The sequence below is a fragment of the Raphanus sativus genome, chromosome 8, assembly GCF_000801105.2.
Source record: "Raphanus sativus cultivar WK10039 chromosome 8, ASM80110v3, whole genome shotgun sequence".
NCBI lineage: Eukaryota > Viridiplantae > Streptophyta > Magnoliopsida > Brassicales > Brassicaceae > Raphanus > Raphanus sativus.
The window spans coordinates 5715819-5738503 of record NC_079518.1 but is presented as its reverse complement, the minus strand read 5'-3'; the positions used below and the strand labels follow the sequence as shown (position 1 = coordinate 5738503).

Here is a 22685-nt window from a genome sequence, read left to right as displayed (position 1 = left end):
ATATCGAACCAAAGGGAACAAGTAAACTTCTTCTTCTTCTTCCAAGTGCCCGTCTCTTTGCGAGCGAGAGCAGGCAGGACGATTTGTTACTTGTTAACATTCCTCTCGATTGCGATTGCAATTGCAAGGGATCCTGTCTAAAACCCTAATTCAGCTAGCGAGGAGGACTCGTTACGAAACTTCATCACCATCATCCATCCTCAAAAATAGGATGGAGAGGGAGAGGAGTGAAGAGGAGATTGGTACCTCATCAGGGATACCAAGAGGAGGCCCAATCTATCTACCCAACATGGTGGGGCAAGTTTCTACTGTTCCCGAGTTTCAATCTTCGTATCTCACTCTCCTCAACGATTTGGATACTCACTTAGCTTCTCACCAATATGATCTCTCGTAAGCCTTCATTCATTTGGCTTTCTCTCTTTGATTCTAGTCAGTATCAATGAAATTATGTAAGAATTGATTGCAGAATTGATGCTCTCAAGATTTATACTGACGAGGAGCTCACGGATATGGCTATGAAGGAAGCCTTTAAGGAAGATACCCTTTCTTTACAGCAAGATGATGATGATGATGATGATACCCTTTCTCTGAACGAGCTCGAGAAATCTCTGATCGTTTCTCATCCGTAAGTCATCCTTGTAGGAATAATGCTCTTTCTTGTGTTAATCTTTGGTGGAAAACCAATTGGGAATCATGTAGCTTTCTATTAGTGCGTTGTGTGTTTATAGGTTGTGGGAATGGTCAGTGAAAGTAACATTTTCTACTTAGACAATTCTAGAATGGTGGTAACTAAACATATTTATACGCATCCTGCAGTGAAAACCCAGCAGCTGAGAACGAAACGAGTACAAAAAGAAGGCGGGCGGTAAAGAAGACGGGTGCAGTCAAGAAGACTGAGGTGAAGAGAACAGTAAAGAAACCTGAGGTGAGTTAGTTTTTACTAGGAGCGCTGGGGTATTCATGCTGCTGGCTTTGTTTGCAATTGCAATCTTTTATGATTGAAGCTAGTAACTTTTTTGTTTTGTTTTCAGGAACCTTATATAGCCAGAGTAGAGCAGCTTGCTAAGCTTAAGCAAAAGCAGGATGAGGATAAAGCACATGTGAGGCTACACTGTTTCAGGTCTGTCATTACTAATTTTGCATACTCTAGTTTTTTTTGCTGGTGTATAATAATACCTTATATGTTTTCTTTGTGTGCTGATGTTACGATTTTAAGTTTCGTTCAGCGAAACTTGGGAAGATGGTGAAGATGCAAGTACATCTCTAGAAGGCTTTGAGAAGATGCAATCTCTAAAGTCCATTGATAACTATACGGCAAGTGATTTTTTTCCCTTTCTGTGTCTGTTTTTGAATCTGCTACTCACTGCTCATTCATCCTGCTAAACATTTACCATTTTCCTAATTTACACAGCTGGTGAAGCCATCAGACATCCAGGGGACAGTAGATACGCTATTTCCTCAAGTCATTTTGTGTGTTGAGATTTATAACAGTCGCAAATTCAAGGTAGCTTCATTGTCCTGTAAAAATCTTAAATGCGCTAATAATATATACTTTTTGTGTGAGAAATCAAAGACAGACCATGTGGAAACGAAAGTATTGGTCAATCGATATTAGTTGATTAGACATAGAGGCAAGAGTCATATGCAACACCATTAACAATCTGTGTGAATTTTTTTGTTCAGATCCAGGAATTTTTGGTTCTAGGAAGTCAAAAGTTAACTGAGTTAAAGGACAAGATACACTGTGTTACAGACCAGGTGATGGAAAAGGCTGGAAAGTATGATCCTTCTGGATATTTCCTCATTGAAGTAAGAACTAATCTTTTCATTTTTTTTTCATTTTTTCTTATTTGTTAATGGCTGACTTAGTTTAGTTCTTCTTCTGTGATTTAACTTATTTGCTTGTTTAGGATACCTTTTACAACGATTTAAGGAATCGATCGGCGACAGATTACAGCAAACCTATACTAAACTGGCTATGGAACTCGAAAGATGAAGCGATTAAAAAATGGGAAGGCATTATAACCGGAGAACTACAGCAAAAGCAGAGAACGGCTCTAGGTGTAACGAAAGCCATGGATATACCTCGTTTTGGATCTGCAGAAATGCAGAGTACACGTTTCTGTGATTTAAAGTTCAGACTGGGAGCTAGTTATCTGTACTGTCATCAGGGAGATTGCAAGCACGTGGTAGTGATAAGGGACATGAGGCTGAGTCATCCGGAGGATGTTCAGAACAGAGCGGCTTACCCGAGGCTGATATATCAGTTGAAAACGAGGGCTCAGAAATGCAGCGTCTGCAAGATATATAGAGCTTCTAAGGTTGCGTTGGATGACAAGTGGGGAAATGAGAATCATTGCTATTACTGTGATATTTGTTTTGGCCATCTGCACAACGAGAGTGGTCCTCTGGTTTGTGACGTCCCAGTCTTTGATTATGTCTATGAGTAGAGAGATTTGTCTCGTTACAGGAATATAGTTGCACATGCACGGAGCATGAGTCTTTTTTTTTGTTTTTTAAATATCAAAATATGAGTTTTTCTTGTTTACACGTTACAAAAGATAAATAGAAATGTTTATGTTTAGCCTATCTGAAACAGAGGAGTTTCCTTGAATTTCTGGTACCTCTCGTTGTCTTCCCAAATTCAAAACTGAAATTTCTGTTCTCTCCATTTTAGAAAACGTCAAAACAAAAACAACAGAACAGAACTAATGTTTTAGAAGTATTGTCATCCCAAGTTTCTTGGAACATCCAAATAAATAACATTATTTCATTGTTGAATATAACTGGTCTCAAGAACAAACTCATTAAGACAAAACATGGGAGCATATAGAGCAGAAGATGATTATGATTACCTCTTCAAGGTGGTATTAACCGGAGACTCCGGCGTGGGGAAATCTAATCTGTTATCTCGTTTCACCAGAAATGACTTCAGCAACGACTCACGTGCCACCATTGGTGTTGAGTTCGCCACACGTAGCATCCAGTGCGATGATAAGATCGTCAAGGCTCAGATATGGGATACCGCTGGCCAAGAACGGTAAAAAAAATGCATAAATCCAAGAACATGTTTTAACACTTTTTTAAATTAAAAAAAAAAAACTTAATCTTCGTTTATAGGTACCGAGCCATCACGAGCGCATATTACCGAGGAGCCGTTGGTGCGTTGCTAGTCTACGACGTGACACGTCACGTGACGTTCGAGAACGTCGAGAGGTGGCTAAAGGAGCTAAGGGACCACACCGACGCAAACATTGTGATAATGCTAGTTGGTAACAAAGCTGATCTCCGTCATCTTCGAGCCATCTCTACCGAAGATGCCAAGGGGTTTGCGGAGAGAGAGAATACTTTTTTCATGGAGACTTCTGCGCTTGAAGCACTGAATGTTGAGAATGCGTTCACAGAAGTTCTCACGGAGATTTACAGAGTGGTTAGCAAGAAAGCGCTTGAAGCTGGAGATGATCCGACCACTGCTTTGCCTAAGGGGCAGACGATTAACGTCGGAGGCAGAGATGATATCTCAGCTGTTAAAAAACCTGGTTGCTGCTCTGCTTAGATACACTTCGTCTTCTATTTCTTTCTTGTATTTTTATTTATTCCAACATCAACATTTTCACTAATTTCTTGCATTGTATACATACATGATACATTCTTGGAATTATCAGACAAACAAAGTTCACACTCAAGTTTTTTTTTATTTTTGTTAAGTTGATACTCTACAATCTCTTCCTCTGTGCTTCCCTCCCTCTCATTCTCTCTCTGCTTCTAACGATCGATGATCCCTGAAATGTAGATGTGCCATTGTTGATGCACCATCTCTCTGTCTCACGGTGTTCTTTTTCCCATCTGCAATTAAAACGACTTTGTCAGTTTATAGGAGTTGAGCTTGAACCAAATACGCTTTGAAATTTTTTCTTTCAATTGCAACATATGTCATGTAATGACCAACACCAAAGCTAAATTCAACAAAATAGGAAGAAACATGTTAATGTACTGAAACCAATTGCAGCAGGACTCTGTCATGGCCCCCAAAATTTAAGCAACTAACATGTATAGATCATTTAGCCCTTAAATTGATTAAATAAAATATATAACTGAATGGTCCATTATAAATATGAGCTTATATATAACACTAGACAATGTCCATGGCATTACTGGTGTAAACTCTATAGCCAATTTAAACAATAATCTTGATATCAGTTCCAAATCAATCCTAAACTCAATAATCAAGAAGAAACAGTTAAACCTAAGAAACGAGATTCTTAGTTGAAATAACATGAAACTCACCTGGAGATCATTTTTCTTCGGAATCATCGGGTTTAGGAGACTTGGAACTCGATTGGAGAGAAGGAAGAGGGTTAGAGCCTTTGATGATCCAACCGAGCCCGAAGAAGACTCCCCCGGCGAGTATCGCGGTTCCCCAGGCGTGCGAGTACCACTTGCTGTACTGCCTCATCGCGAACTTCCACTGCTCCCTCAGCGTCGCCTGATCCGGATTCACCGTCTCTGGCCGGTTCGGATACGTCATCCTCTGTCCCGTGTAGCTCGATCCGGATCCGATCTCAGGCGCCGGTTTCTTCCCCGACGGAGAAGAAGCGGCGCTGTTGTTATTTTTATCGGGGATTTGGTTCTTCTCAGACATTTTGCCGCCGCCGTTAATTCTTCAGATGGTGAAATGTAACCTATTATAACTAATAGCCACCGACACGTGGCGGTTGACAAAATGCCATGACAGTGTATGTTAACAAAAATGCTACTGACACGTGGCGGTTCGTGGGAGCTCCACTTTCTCACTCAGTTGTCACTAAAACGACGGCGTTTGGTTGCTTCGTCTACCTCAAACCCCCTTAGGGTTTAGGATCAGTCCATCAATGGCTTCCGTTACTACATCTCCTTCTCTTCTCTTCCCTTCTCGAAATTTCACTTCTTTTCCGTCAATTCCACACCGTAGAAGAACCTTCGTATCCTTCATTCGCTGTCTCTCTACGAACCCTTCTCCGTCCACCAGCGAGGAGGACATTCTCCGTTTCGTGGCGAACTCCGACGGAAAGGCGCTTCCTTGCGTGCGTACCTACGAGAACGACTCAGCTCGGCTCAGCCTCGTCGGCACAGTAGCTTTCGATCAGGCTTTAACAGCCGCTGCAGCCGACGGCGGCGAAGCCGCCGATGATCACCTTCGTAAGAAAGTCCCCGTCATGGTGGTTGAGACTGTTTTCCCCGGAGGATCCGACCCGAAGGCTACTGTCTCGACCCGATTGGTAAGTTCTTAGCTTCAGCTAAAGACCTGTTTGAAGCAATAATGCGACAGTTGATTCTTTGTGTTTTGAACAGTTCTTGCCTACTAAGAAAGTTAAAGAGCGAGCTAAAAGGCTGCGGAGGTCTCTCTCCGAGAATCTTTCTAACGGAGATTTGTCAGAGAACATACTTGCGATGACGTTCAGACAAGTTGTTCTCCGACAGCTGTGGAACTTCCAGCTCGTTTTGTTCGGACCTGGAGCTGAAAGAGAGATGGGAGATTACCAAAACCCTCGAGAGGTGAAGTTAACTTCGCTCTCATTCTCATGTGATGTTTTCTAAGTTTTTCTACTGATAGGTTCATTTTCGTATCAAGCAGGTTTCTACGTCCTTCACTGTTAGCTCATCCGACGAAAGGGTTATCTCTGTTATTGCAGAAGTTATATGCATCTCCGCTCTTCAAAACACCGAGAAGCATTTCCTCGATGATTATCTGGGGAAAGCTAAGTTTCCCTTTCTCAAGTGGTTAACGAAACATAGGAGGATTGCTTCAAGAGACTCCTCGGTTGTCTTGCATAAGGTATTCGAGGATGAGCTTTACGAGAATACGAATCAGTTGCTTGAGTATTTCCAATCGAGGAAGGAAAACTTCAAAGTTTTGGACACTAGGCGAAGAAGTCGGTGGTGGAACTTGTCTGCTAGTTCTAAGTTGGAAAAAATCGGTGGTCCTGGGTTTAGTAATTGGGCAAGTGAGTATCTACCCGCATATCGGCTTGAAATTGATAGTAATATACTTGGGGATGTAAAGCTTGAAGGCTGGAAGAAGTCTGGTGAGAATAAGTGGGAGGTTCTTCTAACCCACTCCCAAATGGTATTGAACATTTTCCCATCTAGATTTTTGTTCCTGATGCTTTGTGAGACATGGAATGGCATCATCTTAGAGAATGTAGAATCTATCACAAAACGCAAACAACTAGAGGCTGATAGATAGATTGTGTGGCAATTAAAGCTAGCAAGATGAACTATATTATCAATCCTGCTATCTGGTGCAATATTGTTTCTTGTTCCGCTGCAACTTAGGTGCTCTCTCTAGTGAGCTGTTTCCACGGATGTTGATTCATGAGGTCCTCTACGTTCCTGACATTTGTTAGGTTGGATTGGCTGAAGCACTGGATATTTACTTTGAAGACATATACTCACTTCCCAGGAAACAGCTACCGTGTGATGCGTTTGGTAATTATGCAAACCTGCCCAGTGAAAAGGTATTTTCACTATTGGACTGCTAATCTCTAGCCAGTTTTTTTTTAGCTAATGATACTTTGGTGCCTGGTAATGTGTATGTAGTCAGAGCCAGTTTTAGTGAAATTACTGTGTGTAGTTTTATCCGTGATGCATCACTTGCTCCATTAACCGGTCTGCTTCAGATTAAACTATCTTTTCTGTCTGCACAATAGTCATGTTTACTATTAGAGCTTGTAGCATATGTTAGTGAAATGTTATGATTTAGTAATATTGGCTTAGGTTTGGTAGCTTTGCTCTTGAAACTTGTGCTAACTCTTTTGGTTTGTTTATTCTCTATTGGCAGAGAGGATTGTCTTTGTTGAAAATGATATCTGTCACCGTAGCCAGTGGAATTCTCCTTCTTGCCGTGAGTGCTGCGGCTCAGTTCGCTATCCCTCAGAAAAGCGAGAGAAAGTATCCTGGAAAACGCCAAGATATTTCATGGTCAGAGAGTGAACTGTTATCTCATCAATCTTCAGATACCTCCGAGGTATGATGAAACTCTCTATTACTGAGATCACTTTTTTCTTTAAAACTAAAATCTGCGACTTCAAATGAGTGTAGTTGGAGTCATTCAGTGGACTAGTCGTGAACAAGCTAAAGGATGCTTACTCTTGGGTAGGAGAGATAACCCTAGATAGCAGCATAGGTGCTTGGATTGGAGAAGTACCTGATTACTTAAAAGAAACTAGCAGAGCTAAAGCCATTGAAGAACACAACGGTACAAGCGCTTCTCTTCTGGAGAAACTCAATGAAGATGCAAAAGCATCTGCGCAAGATATCGCTACGTACCAGGTAAATCTCAGTGAAGGGTGTCAATCAAGTAGTCTTTTTCATAAAATTTAAATCTTCATGATTGTTGGCTCTTTAATGGGAAGCAGGTAGTGTTATCATCCGAAGGTAAAATTATAGGGTTCCAACCAACTAGCCGTGTGGCTGTGAACCGCTGGTCTGCTAATCCTTTAGCTAAAGAACTTTACAACGGAAGAAAACTCTCTCCTGGTAACTTCATGGTTCTCTTCTTTTCGATTGCTTTATCTTAATGCCTTTCCTATCCTTAATGATAGTGTGTTCTTCGTTCCTGTTTCAGGGCTGATAGAGCGTGGTCTCAAGAGTGGACGACCTCCAACAAAAGTAGTTGTGTTGGAATTGTTAATGTCTGTGAATTCAGATCGACCTTTTGCATTGGTCAGACCATTACTGCCACAATAAAACCATAAGTGCCCCTTAGTCTCTTTAGATGAAAATTTTACAATACCATGTAGAATATGATTTATTGCTTATATAGAACCGGTTATCTCATTCAACAGAGGTTTGCATTGTCTTGATTGTTTAGAACAACAGCAATGAATAAAACCGTATATAACCCCATCGGTTACATAATTCATCATCTGCATTATATGGCAGAAGATAGTCAAAAATGCATCAAAATACGCTTTCCTGGTTCGGGTTAGAAGAAACAAGCTCTCAAACTCCAGGATAGTTTTCTGCATCTCCTTTATATACATAATCTCCATGGATGAAGATAATTATAGTTATATAAGAATATAAATTATAGTGGTAAGCAACAGCTTTTCAAAGCCTGAGGTTCTTTTGTTTCTGCTCATGCAATATAATAACCAGTTGGATTTCCGACAAGATAGTTAAACTCTTCACCTACTCCATAGTCATTACCCTGCTCTACTGTGTTCTGCACATTCCTGGTCGCCACTTTTGTGTTCACTTTTGGCTTTCCTTTGTTGCAGCGTTTGTTGTTACTGTTTTCTTGAGGGAACTCAGCGGTGAGTCTTCTCATCTGTTTCTGCAGATCAGCCACTGACTCAGTTGATACTTTACCTTTTGAGTTCTTCTTCCCATCAACAACGACCTTAAGCTCGAGCCTGTACAAGGCACAAGCATCGCACTTGCTGATCTCGTACTCGTAAAGATGCCATTCGAAATGGTGCAGAGGCTGTGGATCCATGTAGTAAGATCTCTTCAGCCCTCCAAACTCGCTCATGATCTGTTTGCGTGACTCGTGCCAGCCGCGACCGTTGTAATCCGGTAAAGATCTTTGTTTTCTGTTCCCGCTCTCAAAGGCCCTCCTTGGCTTGTCAAAGAATAGCCACTCCCTTAGTGTCTCACTCTCCAGAACCGTGAGATCAAAGAGCTCTACAGTCACACAAGAGTATCAAGATTTGAGTCTAATCAAATCAGCTTTAGAATGGTTGTCAAACAGAGCAAAAAAGCTTACCTGGGGCATTCCATGGAGATTTAGTAGTTGCAGCTCCTTCACATTCAGGGATACCGACGTCTTTCCCTCCAGCCTTTGCGCTGAGAGCAGCGAAAAGCAGACCATCTTTCAGGCCAATGCCTCCAGGACGCACCACGGGATTCATGCCCGGTGGACCTTCATTGAAAGCCAGTGCAGCGTGGAAGCTGCTGCAGTAATCCTTGAACCAGTCGAGTCCTTGAGCAGGCCTGGGGCAGTCCCAAAGAGCACATTTTGGACCCAAGAAAGCAGAGAGTTGAGGACATATGGAAGGGATGAAAGCAGAGATATCCAAAGAACCTTCTACACCATAACCGAGACGATCATTGAATCCACCATTGAAGCTTGGTTCAAACTCTTGCTGCAGATCATAGTGATTGTAATCTAAATGACCGGTTCCATCAAAGTTGTTGCCAACTACTGAGGAAGGATCTTTGCAATGATCAGCCAATGGAACATATGGTTCAAGATTCTGATCAGTAGGCTCAGGCTTTGGCGCAGCTAATTTGCTGGTTGCATCGTCTTCCTCATCACAGAGCTGAAGCAGCCGACAAATGTCTGATGAGAAAGACCACAGAGTACCACCCTGACCCTGCTAAGGACACACAGCTAACAATGAGGACTCGGAAACTAAAAGTCATGCAACACATTCGTCATCAAAACCATGCATGTTACAAGAATCAACAAGAATGAAACCAGATAGTAGATGAGTATTACTTGTTGCGCTGATGATGCAGGAGATGGCTCGTTGAGCTCTGACTTCCACTCGCAAAGCATCAGATTCACTTGCTCCTCAAGCAGTATCACATCAGTAGCGCTGCTCTCTTTCCTTGCATACTGAAGATCCAATAACATCCCTTGCAGATCATCAACACGGTTCTTGGCCTTATCCTTGAAGAGTTTGTGAGAAGCAGATCTGCAAGTAGTCTTAGATCGTTTCCCCGTCATAAGAAAATGTCTCTCCAAAACAACAAAGAGACAAGGGAATAAGAGAGAAACGTTGCTTGGTTCTCTTCTTGTTTTCTTTGCTCTCTACTTTTCCTTTTTATGAACAAAACTTGATGAATTAAAAAAGACGACCATTACGTATTGTCTGTCTTACACTTGGAGAAAAAACACATACCACTTGTAGTCTTATACTGACCATGCTGTTTATTCCTAATTAATACAGTACATTATTCCAAGGAAAACCCCATAACTTAATTATGTGCATTTGTCTTGATAATTTGATGTTTGAACATTTTCTTTGATTACATTGACACTATGGATTTTTCTCTAAATTCAATTTTTCAAATTTTGACTTTTATTGGTTAAAAATTCAGATACTTTTAGTCGAGTTTGACTAATGATATTGTGAAATTATGTTATATATTTAAAAAGCCACTAAAAACAAAATTTCAAGTATTTGATGATGGCATGATAGAATCCAAAGCTACAGAAACTCTCTAATCAAAGATGGATCGTTTTCAAAGAAAGCAGAAAACTACTCTATACTTTTGGGGTAAGTGATTACAAAATTAGAATAAATGCCAAAGAGTAAGAGGTGGGAAGAAGAGGAGATATTTGCAAGGAATGGAATAAATAGCTTTGTTTCCACTACATATGTGTTCCTTCCTCCACATTCATATTCCTTTTTTGTGATGCTCAGTTCTTTTACCATTTACTTTCATATTCATTAGTGGTCATATTCTATATTTATTTTTCCTTTTCATCATATACATATTATCCTTCTGTAAACTCCAGAATAAACCCAAAACTCATTTAGTTTGTTTATAAGATAATCTTGCTTAGCATAATCTTTTTTATTTGGACTAAATATGATAATAATATGAAATCTCCTTGTTTCAATTGAAAATTTCATATATATATGTAGAGATTATGATGGGCACATATGATTTAATCTGATGTAGAGTTGTAGATAGAGTGACAAAGATATATATAATTGGTATCTCTCTCAAAGTCGCTTTCCTGATGAATTCGTCATTATCCAAGCATTGCCAACGAGCAATACCAAATCGAAGCAAACAAATGTTGAAAATACAAAGAAGTAACGAGCTATGAAACCTCAACATCAAAACCTTTTTTATTTGTCACCTAATTTTGACTAGATAGTTGTTATAAAGCAGACTGTTCTTTAATGATGATGATGACGGAACATGTATGAATCTATGATGCTCCATCTACAAGAATGTGAAGGAGAGAATTTGGAAACTCCTCTCGCTCTTCAAGAATCATTACCAGTAATTTTATTGTCAACTTTGGTTGAGTGTTGAAGATTGATTAAGAAGATGATGGTGATGATTCACTGGATTTTTCATCTGGCTTCTCGCTGCTACCCTTTGTAGTAGAGGTACCGGGTTGCTGTCTTGACTTAAAAATACCGGTCAGTCCCCGTGCCTTAGCAAGTTCTTCAACCTCCGCTAGTTTGCTCTGGAGATCAGCCATTTGCTTTTCCAGTAGTTCATCTTTTTTTCTCAACTCCTGTAAATAAATGCCACGAGTTGTTTAAAATAACCAAACCAAAAACATTGTTCTTTCCTATATAACTCATTTTGAAGTATTGAACAAACAAACACACAAGTCTGCCAGGTTTCCCATATTTTGGTTAAGCTATTTACAAGAGTGTTGCATAATATAAATCAATCCTACATATATGAAAGCACATATGCAGCATCCCAGTCTGATTTTGAAGTAGTAACTAACAGTGAGGTGTGGTGAGTAACAAAGATAGATAAATGATTGAGGAGAAAAGAGAAACAAACACTTAATGAGGCAAAAAAAAGGGGTGTAACCTCAAGTTCCTGCTTACGGGCTTCCTCTTTTCTAGCTTCAGAACGTGAACTTCTCTGAACCTCAAAGATAACAACGCCTCCACCGACCTGTTCATATAAAATTTACTATTAGTTCTACAGAAGTGCATAGAAGAAGGCCCCTCGAGACCTTTTTTTTTTTTTTGAAATTCATCTGATTTTGACACCAGCTGCCACTAAAAAACCAAAGTGAAACCAATTGATGGACGAAACTAAGCAAGAATCAGTCACAAAGGGAAGCGCCTTATGTTATCAGACACGTAAAGAGTTGTATCAACACATAAGGTGTGTAGTTTCTTCTTTTCTCGCTATGTTTTTTTTATACCTGAGTAGATGAATGAAAACACAATGGCCATCTAAAAAAAACAAGAGATAATTTGTGCAAATGAAGCAAGTAGGGATGAAGAATAGAGAGAGAGTACGGCAAAGATGAAGAGCTCTCCGATGAGGTCAACAGCAGCTTGAACAGCCTTTTCCTCGTTCAAGGGACGGATCTCCACATCGGTGGCGTGCCCATATATCCTCCTCTGTATCTGCGTCGTCACCCTATGGTTCCTCTACCATCATCATCACATTTGTCAATCAACACATAATTATTAATATCCCAAAACGAAACAAACAACAACAAATCGTAGATTCCAAGTCACCTGGGCGAAGTTGATGATGGATTGACGGAACCTGGGATGAACCTTGGCCTGGTGCTTCAGCTGACTCGCCAATGGCTTACTTATCGTTTTCACCAGTAGTGTTCCCAGTTTCATCAACGGCAGCACCATCTTCTTCCTCCTCTTCCTCTATTACAACAATCTCAATTGACTCTAGACAAGGATCTGGCTGGCTGCAACTTACAGAATCATGAGGGAGCTTCTTCTCAGAATCGGCTTCTTTCGTTCGACGACGGATCTTATATTTTATTATTTGTCTATTAGACCCCCATTGTCCTTTCTTTTTCCAGGTCCATTACTCTGTAAATCTTACAATTTTCACTTAAAAAGTCTGTTTTTGTTCAAACTCTTGAATCTAACTAGGAAAATTAGACATTTTATAATTACATATTAATACATACATTATTAATTAAAATATTATAATATTTAAAACTTATAAATATTACTTGATTAATATTTACTTATGTATTTTCTGTATTATTTTAATTTTGAACTTTTTTACTAAAATATTATTTTTGGATAACAATACAAAATATATAAATTATCTTGTTATTTTAAAATACATATTTTTAGATTTTAGATAATTTTTAACTGATATTAATTAGTTATCTAATAAAAATTAAATTAGTTTCTATTTTTTAGCTAATATATATTTTATTTTTTAAAATTATTAGTTTTTAAAATAAAAAAATCGCTTCGTAAATAATAGTATAAAATAAATAACCGAAGAAAAAAACATATTTTACTAACTAAACTCTCTCTTCTTTTTTTTTTCTATTTCTCTCTACCATCTCTTTGCAAAACTAATTTCTGTTGTTTTGGTTATTGATCAAATAAGTCCATTGGATTTGACTTCACTTAAACACACTTTAATGGACGCTGGAACATGCATGATCTAACAAATTCGGTAGGCATGAAGGAAATGTTTTCTGAGTTTGGATTTTCAAGGTAAATGCTCTGTCTGCCTACACTAGGTTATAGCCTTATGAATATTATGAAATGATCAATCATGTTTACTTCTTCTCAAGCAAAAAAGAAGATACAATACAATAGACTTCAACGAAAAAAATCAAACATAATTTTTGATGTTCTTTTCTGTTTCACCACAAACATCATATAAACTAACATCAAAAGACCAATCTCTATAAGATATAACTCCGCGGGTGTTTAGGTCAAGAAGACGAGAACGAAAAGGATAATGAACAGGACGAGCAAGAAACATATCATCATCATCTGCCCTTTCGCTCCTGCTTTCTTCATCACCATCCCCACTTTCTTCTGTACAAAGTCTAGCCTGTTCTTTGTACTGTCCATCTCCGTTCCCAGTTCATCTATTATCCTCTCCTGCACAACACCCACACAAAACAAAACTTGATGTTTCCCATTTTGCAGATATTCAAATATCTTTCTTGTATTACTAACCTGTGCAACGAGTTCATCATGTATAGTAAGCCCCACTCCTCCAATCCTCTCTACACTTTTACTCAACTCATCTAACTCTTCGTCTTGTTGCCTGAAGTGGAGCAAAACGTTAATGTCAAGTTATGGCATTGTGACATAATAAAGCAAATAAGAGATTGCAATATAATAAATGTATAGAAACAATGAAAGAGATTTTACTTTATCAATAGCATTTGCCTATCTGATTCTGACTGTACAAATCCATCATCCTCTCTTCCTCCTCCGTACTGATCGTATCTACTTGCTTCATTCGAGTTTGGCATTCTCATCAGCTCTCGACGCACTTCACTTGCATTACCAGCTCCAGCACTACCCTTACCAGCTAGCACACCAGTCTTCACATTCCGCACCTATCATAATTGTCTTTCACAAGTCAAGCACTCTCTAAAGCAGTGTAAAAATACAAATTTAAGAGTGGTACCTGTGTCCTAGCATTACTAGTCCATCTCCTGCGTCTTTCAAGCTCAGCTTCATCGATACCATACAAGGCAGGGTCTTTAGCTGCAACAGCCACCGCTTTTTCCAGCTCATCTACCTTTCCTAACAGCAAGAACAGCTTCAATAGCCATGAAAGGACTGGACTCTAATTCAAACATATTACTTACTTGCTTATTCTACTGGATGTTATTAATCATGTGGATAATAACCGAGTATTGACAAATTATACATTAGCATATAGGGTGTCATCATCCATCATACGAGTACCTACCTGCCACTCAATGCTGCCACAATTAGCAAGAAGCTCCTTGGTGACGTGGACTTGATCGCCCATCCCGGGTGAGACACGCTCCCATTTGTGGAATGTAGATTGCAACTTATCAATCTAACAAAAAGCATCACATCCATTGAAACATTAATCAATGTCCTAACAAAAGAAACTTGTCTGTGACTCTGTTCCAAAATCCGAACAGCACTTACAGAATCTTGGATCTCTTCTTTAACAATGTAGAATGGATCTTGCGCTGAAGACATCCCCACAAAGTTTGTGCTAACCTTATACACCAAACAAAAACTCACAATTGATCAACTTAGCTCAACGACTAGATCCAGAAATGTTCCAATGGCTAATCTAAGCTAAAAAGCTTTCTACTTTACAAAAGATTTATGAATCTCTCTACTTTAAGATCAAACACAGGGCCTTAGAGAAAAACTTATGTTTAGATTTAAGGACATGATGGAATATTGCGAAAGCAGAATTGGTGTAAGAGGAATGCTGAGGAAGAAGCCTTGTCACCTGTTAGGGAGGAGATCAATCGAAACGAGAGGCGGTGCAGATCGGGGAAGAAGGAACAATCGGCGGTGAAGTAAATAAATTTAACTCCTTCCGGCGTGGAGGTGGATCGCAGAAAGCTCTTAGCTTTGGGCCTATTTGGATAAATTTTGAAAGCCCAATAACAACCCAATAAAGCCTCTTTTGGGGGACGATGAAATTAATAGCTGACGCTTCACAATTATTGTGAAGTACGGTCGAGCATTTTACCCGATTTCCCAATTCAAATCCGATTCGAGAAATCCAAACCGAAATAACAAATATCTGAAAGAGTTTTGATATGAACATATTCGGATAACCGAATTTGATCGGTTATATCCGATACTCGAAAAGTTATCCGAAATACCCTAACATACATATAAATAACCTTAAATCTATATTTCTCATCCTCTATTTAATTTAGTCGACTGTACGATTTCCATTTATTTTTCATTCTCCGTTTTGATTTTGTATGTGGTAATTATAAGTTTGATTCGGATTGTATGATGCTCAGATGTTAGTCGATTTTGTTTGCAACCTTTTGAAGTTAGTCAATTTTGTTTAGTCTGCCTACGGATTTAAATTTGAAAAAGACTGTTTTTTTTGTTGATTGAAGAAGTGAGAACAGAACATATATATAACTGAATAATTGCTTGTGTCTGAATGTTATTATTGCACGACTTGTTTAGCTTTACAAACTAAGAATGGAAATAGAATATTAATTATATTATTGAACGGCTTGTCTTGTTGTCATAATACATACTAGATTTTGACCCGCGCTTCGAAAGCGCGGGTATTATTTTTCACTTTTATGAAATATATTATTTGTTTGTAATTACTGAATTTATTTATTTTAATAAAATTTTCTTTATAATAAATTCGATACATAGAGTGTCTCTGATAAACTATGTATTTCTCTAGTTTTGTTTTATTCGCTCTTCAATCAACATATTTATTTGGCTTGTTTTTAAAATAAATGATTATAGACTTTGATCTCTGCACCTCCGCGGATGTATATTTCAAAAAATATGATAATATTTGTTTTTCATGTAATTATTAGGGTTTAGCAAAATGAATCTGAGGAACAGAACTGATACCAATCCATAAATATAGTACCAAACATGAACATAAATTGATTAAATATTCGAATTATTCAAAATTTTGTTAGTTAGAGAATCGAATCGGATCCAAACCGAAGTATTCATGTACCTGAATTTATCTAAAAATAGATTTATATACTTATATATTAATTATTTTTATATTTCACGTATATAAAACATCAAGAATGATACTTTTAAATTGGTTTAAAATACTTGAAAATATATATAGATAGTCAAAAACAAATATCTGAAATAGTTAAAGTATACTCAAATCACCAAAATACTTAAAATAATTATTGATTTCGTATCCAAAATTTTAAATCAAACCAATTGATATGTTAAGCTTAGGTATTCTGACATATGTTATTTAAATTTATAGGTAATATATTACTTTATTTATAAATTTTGAGAAATTTAAAATATATAGTGATTTAAAACTTTAAAAATTATTTAAATAGGTTATCCAAACTCAAATCAAACCCGCAAAGATCCGAATCAAACTCAAACAAAAATTTAGAAACGTTCTAATAAGACTGAAATCTTTGACCTCGAAAACCTAAAACACAAACCGATCAGAACCAAACCCGTATGGATGTTTGAAAACCCATCCTTAGTCATTATTATATATCGTATAATTTCATCATATAATTAATCGTATTTTATATGTACCATCATATAAATAATCATATAATTAATCGTATTTTATACGTATTATCATATAAATAGTTACATATATTATATTTTAAAAACTTAATATGAAATATAAAAACCATAATTTGAGTTGGTATTTCAAATTGGGCTTGTATTGTATTTTTCTTATATATATTGAAAACATTCTTTTATAATGGACTTAATAACTTAAGCCCATTATTTTTTCTGTTTAATACTATTATCTTTGTTTCCAAACAAAATTAATTTTCTTAAAAAGACTACAATCCATGTTTCCAAACACACCAAATTTTTTTAATACTCTTATCCAAGTATCCAAACACACCGAAATTGTACTTCAGCTTTAATAAGATAGATGCCGTGCATATGAGAATCAATTTAGCTTTATAAAATGTTTTTGGTTTGGACCATCATCTATGTTTGGAAGTAGAAACTCTTTTAGTTGGTTTCAGCTTGTTTTCTTAATCTATCAACTTTTTTGATTTTTTTCACTTTATTTTTGGACAGATTATTGTTGTTGTCTTTTCACATTTCATGTGTTTTTGGACTAATAACATTATCAGAAATAATTTGAAGACAAAACAGAAAATGCATTTCATTTTTTTTTAAGTTTGGATATCGGATATATAAATAATATATAAACCTGAAGTGAAAATATCCTAACAAAATATCCGAACGAATTATATATCACATACTGAAACATTCGAAAATTTAAAATATTCTATCCGAACTCGAATGGATATCTCAACGTTCGCTTCACAATAGAGATGCTTATTGTGAAGCAAGCAGTAGGACATGCAAGACGCTTAATATGACTCAGGACAACAAGCACACAAGTCCTTGGTGGGTTTTTTTTTTTTTTGCAATAGGCCTTCGACTAAACTACAGTACTAGTCGATGTAAAGATTTATCAAAATGTGGAGAAATTAACCATGTGGCTCTGATAGGCCCGCCCATTTGAAAGTCACATGGTCCAAGGTGTGAATGAATGTGTACTGTGTGCCTGTGGGTCACCATACTCAATAACTCATGTCTCTGATCATTTCGCAATCCTGGCCTTATCTATTGAACTCGGGTCCCTACTATGCTTCCATTTTGAAAAAAATAATGTGTTTTGTACCAACCATTTATTATTAAGCAAGATACTACCAAAATTATTAGAATGAGATAAGTTGCTTGGATTTGGTTTTCAGAAGTTGCGTAGTTGAATCCGTATATATGACAATAATAATTCACAAGTATATAATGGAAGAGTGATGATACTTGTTGTAGAAAAAAAACAAACTTTGTAGAATCTCTTCTATTGAACTTCATCATGCAACATGTTGACAAATAACAAAGAGGAAATGCAACCAAAAAAAAGAGAAAGAAAGAAAGAAAGAAAACAGAAATGAGAAATGATTTAGAAAGGGAAGTAAGTGAAAGAGACAAAGAGAGACAAGGCAAGGTGAGGTGTCAATGTCCCTTAATGAATGATACTCTCTACCAATGTAAGTGTGCTTCAATGCTTATTGAGCCCACTTCTAATCCCCACAACTAACAACAGCTCATCTTTTAGATTCTTTACTTATCTATGTTTCTTAAATTATCGTTGTGTAAGTAAATTCTCCACTTAGATTAAGCACACTGCACGTACAACGGTGAGATATCAATGTTTCTTTTGTTTTGTTTTTTGTACTCAACAGTAGAAGTGATATTTTAAATTTCTGTAATGTCAGCATTACTAATTCCAGTAAGGAGTACGTTAAACACTCCCTAACTACCACCTTTTGATAATAGATGACTTAACTACATTCTAAGAAAACCCTTTTAACAGAAAAGAGACTTGATTATATCTGTGAAAAGATGGTTCATGAACTGCCGGTCTCCATTATCCAACATTAATATCTGATTATCTTTAGGTCAAGGGGCTTGCTACGAATAATATTTGTTTTCAAAGCAAATAAGATCTCAACAATTTATTTAATATGTCACTTTTAAATTTTTGTGTGTTTGAAGATTAGTTAAGGAAAAGCAAATAAGATCTCAACAAGTAGAAGAGACCTTTCTGCAGGAAAGGTGATATGTAGTCATCTCATGTGCTGAATCTTATTACATCTGATGCGTATGTATACGTAAAGTAAGTAAAGTGTAAAGCAAACAGCACAACCTGAAACTTTTAAAAGCAAATTCTAAAAGTTAGAGAATTTAAGAGCCATGTGAATCTACAGTTACATACACGAGCATCCAACAGTTCACTAAAAAGAAGAGCACACGCTTTAAAGATGGAGACATGTTCCATACAAGAACATAGAATCTGTTTACCCAAATATGGAAACTATTTAAATGCATGTTAACGCCAGAAGATGGCAGCATTTTTCACTGTAAAGCTAGCCAGAGTTACACTAAATAGCTTTCTAGTGGAGACTGAATCACCATTTCCTGATTTAGTAATTTTTTTATAATACTATAAAAATTTAACATTCTCTGACTCAATGCCCTAATTCACAGCTTCAAACACCAAAAATTGAGAGCTTTTTGGGCAACAACACTTTCTCCTCACATCTCTCAAGCTACACTTCCTTGGTCTGAGGTTTCTTCATAGTAGTAAGGAGTCAACTTGCCGGATCTTGTCTTGTTCAAGCTCTCTTCATCTCCACCGCCGATTTGTTCCAACATCTTAACCACACGTCTCATCGAGGGTCGGTTTATAGGCAATGGACTCGTGCATAGAAGCCCAACGTTGAGAATCTTGCTTATCTCATCTTTGTAACATGAGTCGAGCTTCGGGTCTATCACATGCTCTACGCCTTTCTGGTCCAATGTCGAGCAAACCCATTTCACCAAATCCTTCTCTCCCAACTCCGGATCAACCGGACGTTTCCTAGTCACTATCTCAAGGATCACTACCCCAAAACTGTAGATGTCACTCTTCTCGTTCACACGAAGTGTATATGCGTATTCTGCAAGTAATTTCCATTAAACACGTACTAATAATAATAGTAATTAACCAACCTAACATTAAAGTTGAGCCACAAGACTAACCTGGTGCAATATAACCGCAAGAGCCAGCGATCACTGACATGGACTTAGGAGCTTTCCCGGTCAAGTCAACGACTTTAGCCACTCCAAAATCAGCAACCTTCGCGCCGTAATCTCCGTCGATCAAAATATTGTTCGACTTAACATCTCTATGCACAATCGCCGGAACACAATCATGGTGAAGATAAGAAAGCCCCTCGGCCGCATCTAAGATGATCTTAAACCTCGTTTCCCATCCCAACGTTCCTCCTTTGCTGCTATGCAGCAAATCTCCCAAGCTACCGTTAGGCATGTACTCGTAGACCAATAACTTACAATCTCTCGTGGTGCAGCAACACCATAGCTTCACAATGTTCTTGTGCCTAATCTTACCTAACGTATCCACCTCGGCTTCAAAGGCCTCGTCTTGAACTGACCCAGATCTCTCGCCTTTCTCTGGATCGGTGTCGTCCTCTGTTTCTTTGACGGAGCCTGTCCATATACGTTTTACCGCGACGGTTTCTCCGCTGGTGAGTACAACCTTGTAGACTTTACCGGAAGCTCCAGATCCAACCACGTTCTCTTCATCTAAGCTTTCGAGAATCTCGTGCTCGCTGAACCCGAGTTTGTGGAACGACATTAACGTCCACTTGGATCTCTCCACGGCTCTTGCTTTCTTGAAAGCCATGTATTTGAAGTAGAACCAAGCAAGTCCAGCAACAAACACCATAACCGCAAGTACGAAGATGGACCGTAGAAGCCACGCGTAGCCTTTGCTCTTAGCTTCGTCCGCAGAGCCACAGAGTCCCTTGATATCCCCGCACAGTCCCGGGTTCCCGAGGAAGCTGTTCTTATACATCTCTTTCGCTAGAGAAGGCGGGAGATTACCGGTTAACCGGTTATTAGACAGATTCAGCTGGTTTAGCTTCAAACTCTGCAACGAAACCGGGATCTCGCCAGAGAATAAATTACCAGAAAGATCGAGATAGTTCAAAACAGACAAGCTCCCGATCTCCTCCGGGATCTTGCCGGAAAATTCATTGTCGGCTAAGTTCAACTCGTTAAGCTTCTTCCATGACTTGATCTTGGGAGACAACTCCCCACTAAACCGGTTCCCGTGAAGATCAAGCGTCCCTAACTCCACGAGACTCATCAAGCTATCAGGCAGGGGCCCACTAAGCTTGTTCCCACCCGCCGACAGCTCATTAAGCTTCTCCAAACCACCGATCTCCTCCGGCAGAGACCCGGTGAACTCGTTGTCGGTCAGAACCAGCATCGAGAGATTCGACGCGCCTCCGATACTCTTCTCCACCTCCCCGGAGAACGAGTTGTTCACGAGCTCCAGCAACGAAACGCGCGGCAAACCCCAGAAACCGGCGGGAACTCGACCGGAAAACCGGTTATACGCTAACCGGACACGCGTCAAGCTCCTGCAATCTCCTAGCCCCTCCGGTAAAACTCCGGAGAAGGAGTTGCGTATCACCAGCAGCTCCTCGAGCTCCCCTCTCGCGCACAGACCCGCCGGCAACTCCCCGGAGAAGCCGTTATCCGACACGTCTATCCACCTCAGCGGGGAGTTGACGCCGAGGTCTCTCGGCAACTCCCCGGAGAGGCGGTTTCCGAAGATCCTGAGGTCGTACAAGTTGGGAGATAGAGCTATGCTCTCAGGAAGCTCCCCTTCTAAGTCGTTCTCGTAGAGGTTCAAACTCTCCAGCGCCACGCGGCAGAGCTCGTCCGGTATACTCCCGGTTAACCGGTTCATCGACGCGTCGAGTAACCGTAATGATTTTAAATTCCCGAGCTCGACCGGGATAGCACCGGTTAACGAGTTGTTATAAAGCTCGATCTGGACGACGCTGGTCAACGCGCCGAGGGAGCGAGGGATGGGGCCCGCGAGGTTGTTGAAGGAGAGGTCTAAGTTAACGAGTCGGGTGAGTCGACCCAGCGAGTCCGGGATCTCCCCGATTAAGTTACACTCGGTTAGCCACAAGACCTCGAGGTTCGTTAGGTTTCCTAGCTCCGGGGGGATCCGACCCGGGGGGAACGGGTTGTAGGATAGGTTGAGCATCTTGAGGGAGGTGATGTTGCCGAGAAGCGGAGGGATGGCTCCGTCTAGGAGGTTGTTGATAAGAGAGAGGATCTCGAGTTTTTCGAAGTTGGCGAAACTCGCCGGAATGTCGCCGGAGAAGTTGTTGCCGGATAAATCGAGGGAGGTTAGAGAGGGGAGATCGGCGAAGGTGCGGGGGATTTCTCCGGTGAGGAGGTTTTGGGAGAGGTCGAGAGTCTCGAGGCTCTTGCAAGCTCTGATGTCGAGTGGTGAGGTGATTGAGTTGTTGGAGAAGGAGAGGTGCGATAGGTTGGGGAGACGGCAGATGGCGGAAGGGAAAGGTCCGGCGAGGTTGGCGTTGGAGAGGTCGACGGAAGTCACGGAGGAGTTTTTGTCGCATGAGACGCCGTGCCACCGACAAGGCGAAGCGTCGTCTTGGGAGTTCCAGGTGGAGAGGGAAGAGTCTGGGTCTTCGAGGGAGAGCTTGACTTGTTGGAGGATGAGGCCTTCTTGGTTTAGAGAGAAGACGGTGGGGAAAAGGAGGAAGAGGAAGAGGAGATGCATTTTTTAAAACAGCAAGTCTCAGTGACGGCGATGAGAGAGAAAGGGAGAGACAGTGTGAGATAAGACTTGAAGAGTGTGTTGAAGGATGAGAATAATAAAGAAGAGAGTCTGTCCGAAAAGAGTTGACCGTGCAGACAGGTTGAGTTATCGTGAGTCTGACTGTGAATCCTAAATATTATTGTTTCTAGTATATCATTGAATTATCTTTTAATTCGATTGCAGATAATTATTAATATATATGTCTAGTTTTCAACGTAGATGATAATTATTGCTTGTTTTATGTGTGTTTAAGATTTGTTACTGGTCATAAAAGAGAATGTTACAAATAATAGTAAAGACTAAAGATCTAATAG

The 22685-nt window shown here is 39.3% G+C and overlaps 8 protein-coding genes across 9 annotated transcripts; 3 read left to right on the top strand and 5 right to left on the bottom strand.

Annotated features, from left to right (window-relative positions):
* The first annotated feature begins 27 nt into the window (after positions 1–27).
* LOC108823074 (snRNA-activating protein complex subunit) lies at positions 28–2588 on the top strand. Its single transcript, XM_018596301.2, has 8 exons — positions 28–390; positions 467–625; positions 817–925; positions 1032–1120; positions 1227–1314; positions 1412–1504; positions 1684–1809; positions 1911–2588. Exons 1-8 carry the CDS (start codon positions 212–214, stop codon positions 2448–2450), a joined length of 1383 nt encoding a protein of 460 aa, XP_018451803.2. The 5' UTR covers positions 28–211; the 3' UTR covers positions 2451–2588.
* Positions 2589–2664: 76 nt separating this feature from the next.
* On the top strand, positions 2665–3629 carry LOC108823075 (ras-related protein RABA1i-like). Its single transcript, XM_018596302.2, has 2 exons — positions 2665–3040; positions 3121–3629. The coding sequence occupies exons 1-2, from the start codon at positions 2820–2822 to the stop codon at positions 3554–3556; spliced, it is 657 nt and encodes a 218-aa protein (XP_018451804.1). The 5' UTR covers positions 2665–2819; the 3' UTR covers positions 3557–3629.
* On the bottom strand, positions 3558–4664 carry LOC108823076 (uncharacterized). Its single transcript, XM_018596303.2, has 2 exons — positions 4288–4664; positions 3558–3846 (listed from the first exon to the last, which is right to left on the bottom strand). The coding sequence occupies exon 1, from the start codon at positions 4640–4642 to the stop codon at positions 4295–4297; it is 348 nt and encodes a 115-aa protein (XP_018451805.1). The 5' UTR covers positions 4643–4664; the 3' UTR covers positions 3558–3846; positions 4288–4294.
* A 149-nt stretch (positions 4665–4813) lies between these two features.
* On the top strand, positions 4814–7844 carry LOC108819477 (uncharacterized). Its single transcript, XM_018592518.2, has 8 exons — positions 4814–5258; positions 5332–5535; positions 5615–6106; positions 6387–6497; positions 6821–7006; positions 7081–7311; positions 7398–7518; positions 7607–7844. The coding sequence occupies exons 1-8, from the start codon at positions 4872–4874 to the stop codon at positions 7726–7728; spliced, it is 1854 nt and encodes a 617-aa protein (XP_018448020.2). The 5' UTR covers positions 4814–4871; the 3' UTR covers positions 7729–7844.
* A 130-nt stretch (positions 7845–7974) lies between these two features.
* On the bottom strand, positions 7975–9945 carry LOC108819478 (transcription factor VOZ1-like). 2 transcript variants are annotated; one of them, XM_018592519.2, is made up of 3 exons: positions 9485–9945; positions 8750–9362; positions 7975–8667 (listed from the first exon to the last, which is right to left on the bottom strand). In XM_018592519.2, exons 1-3 carry the CDS (start codon positions 9713–9715, stop codon positions 8120–8122), a joined length of 1392 nt encoding a protein of 463 aa, XP_018448021.2. In that variant the 5' UTR covers positions 9716–9945; the 3' UTR covers positions 7975–8119. The 2 variants fall into 2 exon arrangements, with proteins under 2 accessions (XP_018448021.2, XP_018448022.2); XM_018592520.2 differs by having other exon boundaries at positions 8750–9359.
* Positions 9946–10706: 761 nt separating this feature from the next.
* Positions 10707–12509, bottom strand: LOC108836482 (OPA3-like protein). Its single transcript, XM_056991663.1, has 4 exons — positions 12225–12509; positions 12000–12134; positions 11560–11646; positions 10707–11248 (listed from the first exon to the last, which is right to left on the bottom strand). Exons 1-4 carry the CDS (start codon positions 12351–12353, stop codon positions 11048–11050), a joined length of 552 nt encoding a protein of 183 aa, XP_056847643.1. The 5' UTR covers positions 12354–12509; the 3' UTR covers positions 10707–11047.
* Positions 12510–13242: 733 nt separating this feature from the next.
* Positions 13243–15080, bottom strand: LOC108820738 (syntaxin-61). Its single transcript, XM_018593746.2, has 7 exons — positions 14938–15080; positions 14622–14696; positions 14413–14526; positions 14125–14238; positions 13863–14053; positions 13665–13755; positions 13243–13586 (listed from the first exon to the last, which is right to left on the bottom strand). Exons 2-7 carry the CDS (start codon positions 14673–14675, stop codon positions 13410–13412), a joined length of 741 nt encoding a protein of 246 aa, XP_018449248.2. The 5' UTR covers positions 14676–14696; positions 14938–15080; the 3' UTR covers positions 13243–13409.
* Positions 15081–18861: 3781 nt separating this feature from the next.
* LOC108822490 (receptor-like protein kinase HSL1) lies at positions 18862–22470 on the bottom strand. Its single transcript, XM_018595587.2, has 2 exons — positions 19746–22470; positions 18862–19663 (listed from the first exon to the last, which is right to left on the bottom strand). The coding sequence occupies exons 1-2, from the start codon at positions 22330–22332 to the stop codon at positions 19269–19271; spliced, it is 2982 nt and encodes a 993-aa protein (XP_018451089.1). The 5' UTR covers positions 22333–22470; the 3' UTR covers positions 18862–19268.
* Positions 22471–22685: the final 215 nt, after the last annotated feature.

Bases quoted from the DNA above. Each gene is read 5' to 3' on its own strand.
- LOC108819477 (XM_018592518.2), top strand. From the start codon at position 4,872: ATGGCTTCCGTTACTACATCTCCTTCTCTTCTCTTCCCTTCTCGAAAT. The intron at 5,259-5,331 runs GTAAGTTCTTAG...TGTTTTGAACAG, and splicing joins CTACTGTCTCGACCCGATTG to TTCTTGCCTACTAAGAAAGT. The intron at 6,498-6,820 runs GTATTTTCACTA...CTCTATTGGCAG, and splicing joins CAAACCTGCCCAGTGAAAAG to AGAGGATTGTCTTTGTTGAA.
- LOC108820738 (XM_018593746.2), bottom strand. From the start codon at position 14,675: ATGTCTTCAGCGCAAGATCCATTCTACATTGTTAAAGAAGAGATCCAA. The intron at 14,527-14,621 runs GTAAGTGCTGTT...GCTTTTTGTTAG, and splicing joins AAGAAGAGATCCAAGATTCT to ATTGATAAGTTGCAATCTAC. The intron at 13,587-13,664 runs GTTAGTAATACA...GGTGTTGTGCAG, and splicing joins ATGATGAACTCGTTGCACAG to GAGAGGATAATAGATGAACT.
- LOC108823074 (XM_018596301.2), top strand. From the start codon at position 212: ATGGAGAGGGAGAGGAGTGAAGAGGAGATTGGTACCTCATCAGGGATA. The intron at 626-816 runs GTAAGTCATCCT...CGCATCCTGCAG, and splicing joins TCTCTGATCGTTTCTCATCC to TGAAAACCCAGCAGCTGAGA. The intron at 1,810-1,910 runs GTAAGAACTAAT...TTGCTTGTTTAG, and splicing joins CTGGATATTTCCTCATTGAA to GATACCTTTTACAACGATTT.
- LOC108823075 (XM_018596302.2), top strand. From the start codon at position 2,820: ATGGGAGCATATAGAGCAGAAGATGATTATGATTACCTCTTCAAGGTG. The intron at 3,041-3,120 runs GTAAAAAAAATG...CTTCGTTTATAG, and splicing joins GATACCGCTGGCCAAGAACG to GTACCGAGCCATCACGAGCG.
- LOC108822490 (XM_018595587.2), bottom strand. From the start codon at position 22,332: ATGCATCTCCTCTTCCTCTTCCTCCTTTTCCCCACCGTCTTCTCTCTA. The intron at 19,664-19,745 runs GTTAGTCTTGTG...AATTACTTGCAG, and splicing joins TTGCGGTTATATTGCACCAG to AATACGCATATACACTTCGT.
- LOC108836482 (XM_056991663.1), bottom strand. From the start codon at position 12,353: ATGGTGCTGCCGTTGATGAAACTGGGAACACTACTGGTGAAAACGATA. The intron at 12,135-12,224 runs GTGACTTGGAAT...TGATGATGGTAG, and splicing joins CCATCATCAACTTCGCCCAG to AGGAACCATAGGGTGACGAC. The intron at 11,647-11,999 runs GTACTCTCTCTC...TTATATGAACAG, and splicing joins GAGAGCTCTTCATCTTTGCC to GTCGGTGGAGGCGTTGTTAT.
- LOC108823076 (XM_018596303.2), bottom strand. From the start codon at position 4,642: ATGTCTGAGAAGAACCAAATCCCCGATAAAAATAACAACAGCGCCGCT.
- LOC108819478 (XM_018592519.2), bottom strand. From the start codon at position 9,715: ATGACGGGGAAACGATCTAAGACTACTTGCAGATCTGCTTCTCACAAA. The intron at 9,363-9,484 runs GTAATACTCATC...GTGTGTCCTTAG, and splicing joins CTGCATCATCAGCGCAACAA to CAGGGTCAGGGTGGTACTCT. The intron at 8,668-8,749 runs GTAAGCTTTTTT...GTGTGACTGTAG, and splicing joins ATCTCCATGGAATGCCCCAG to AGCTCTTTGATCTCACGGTT.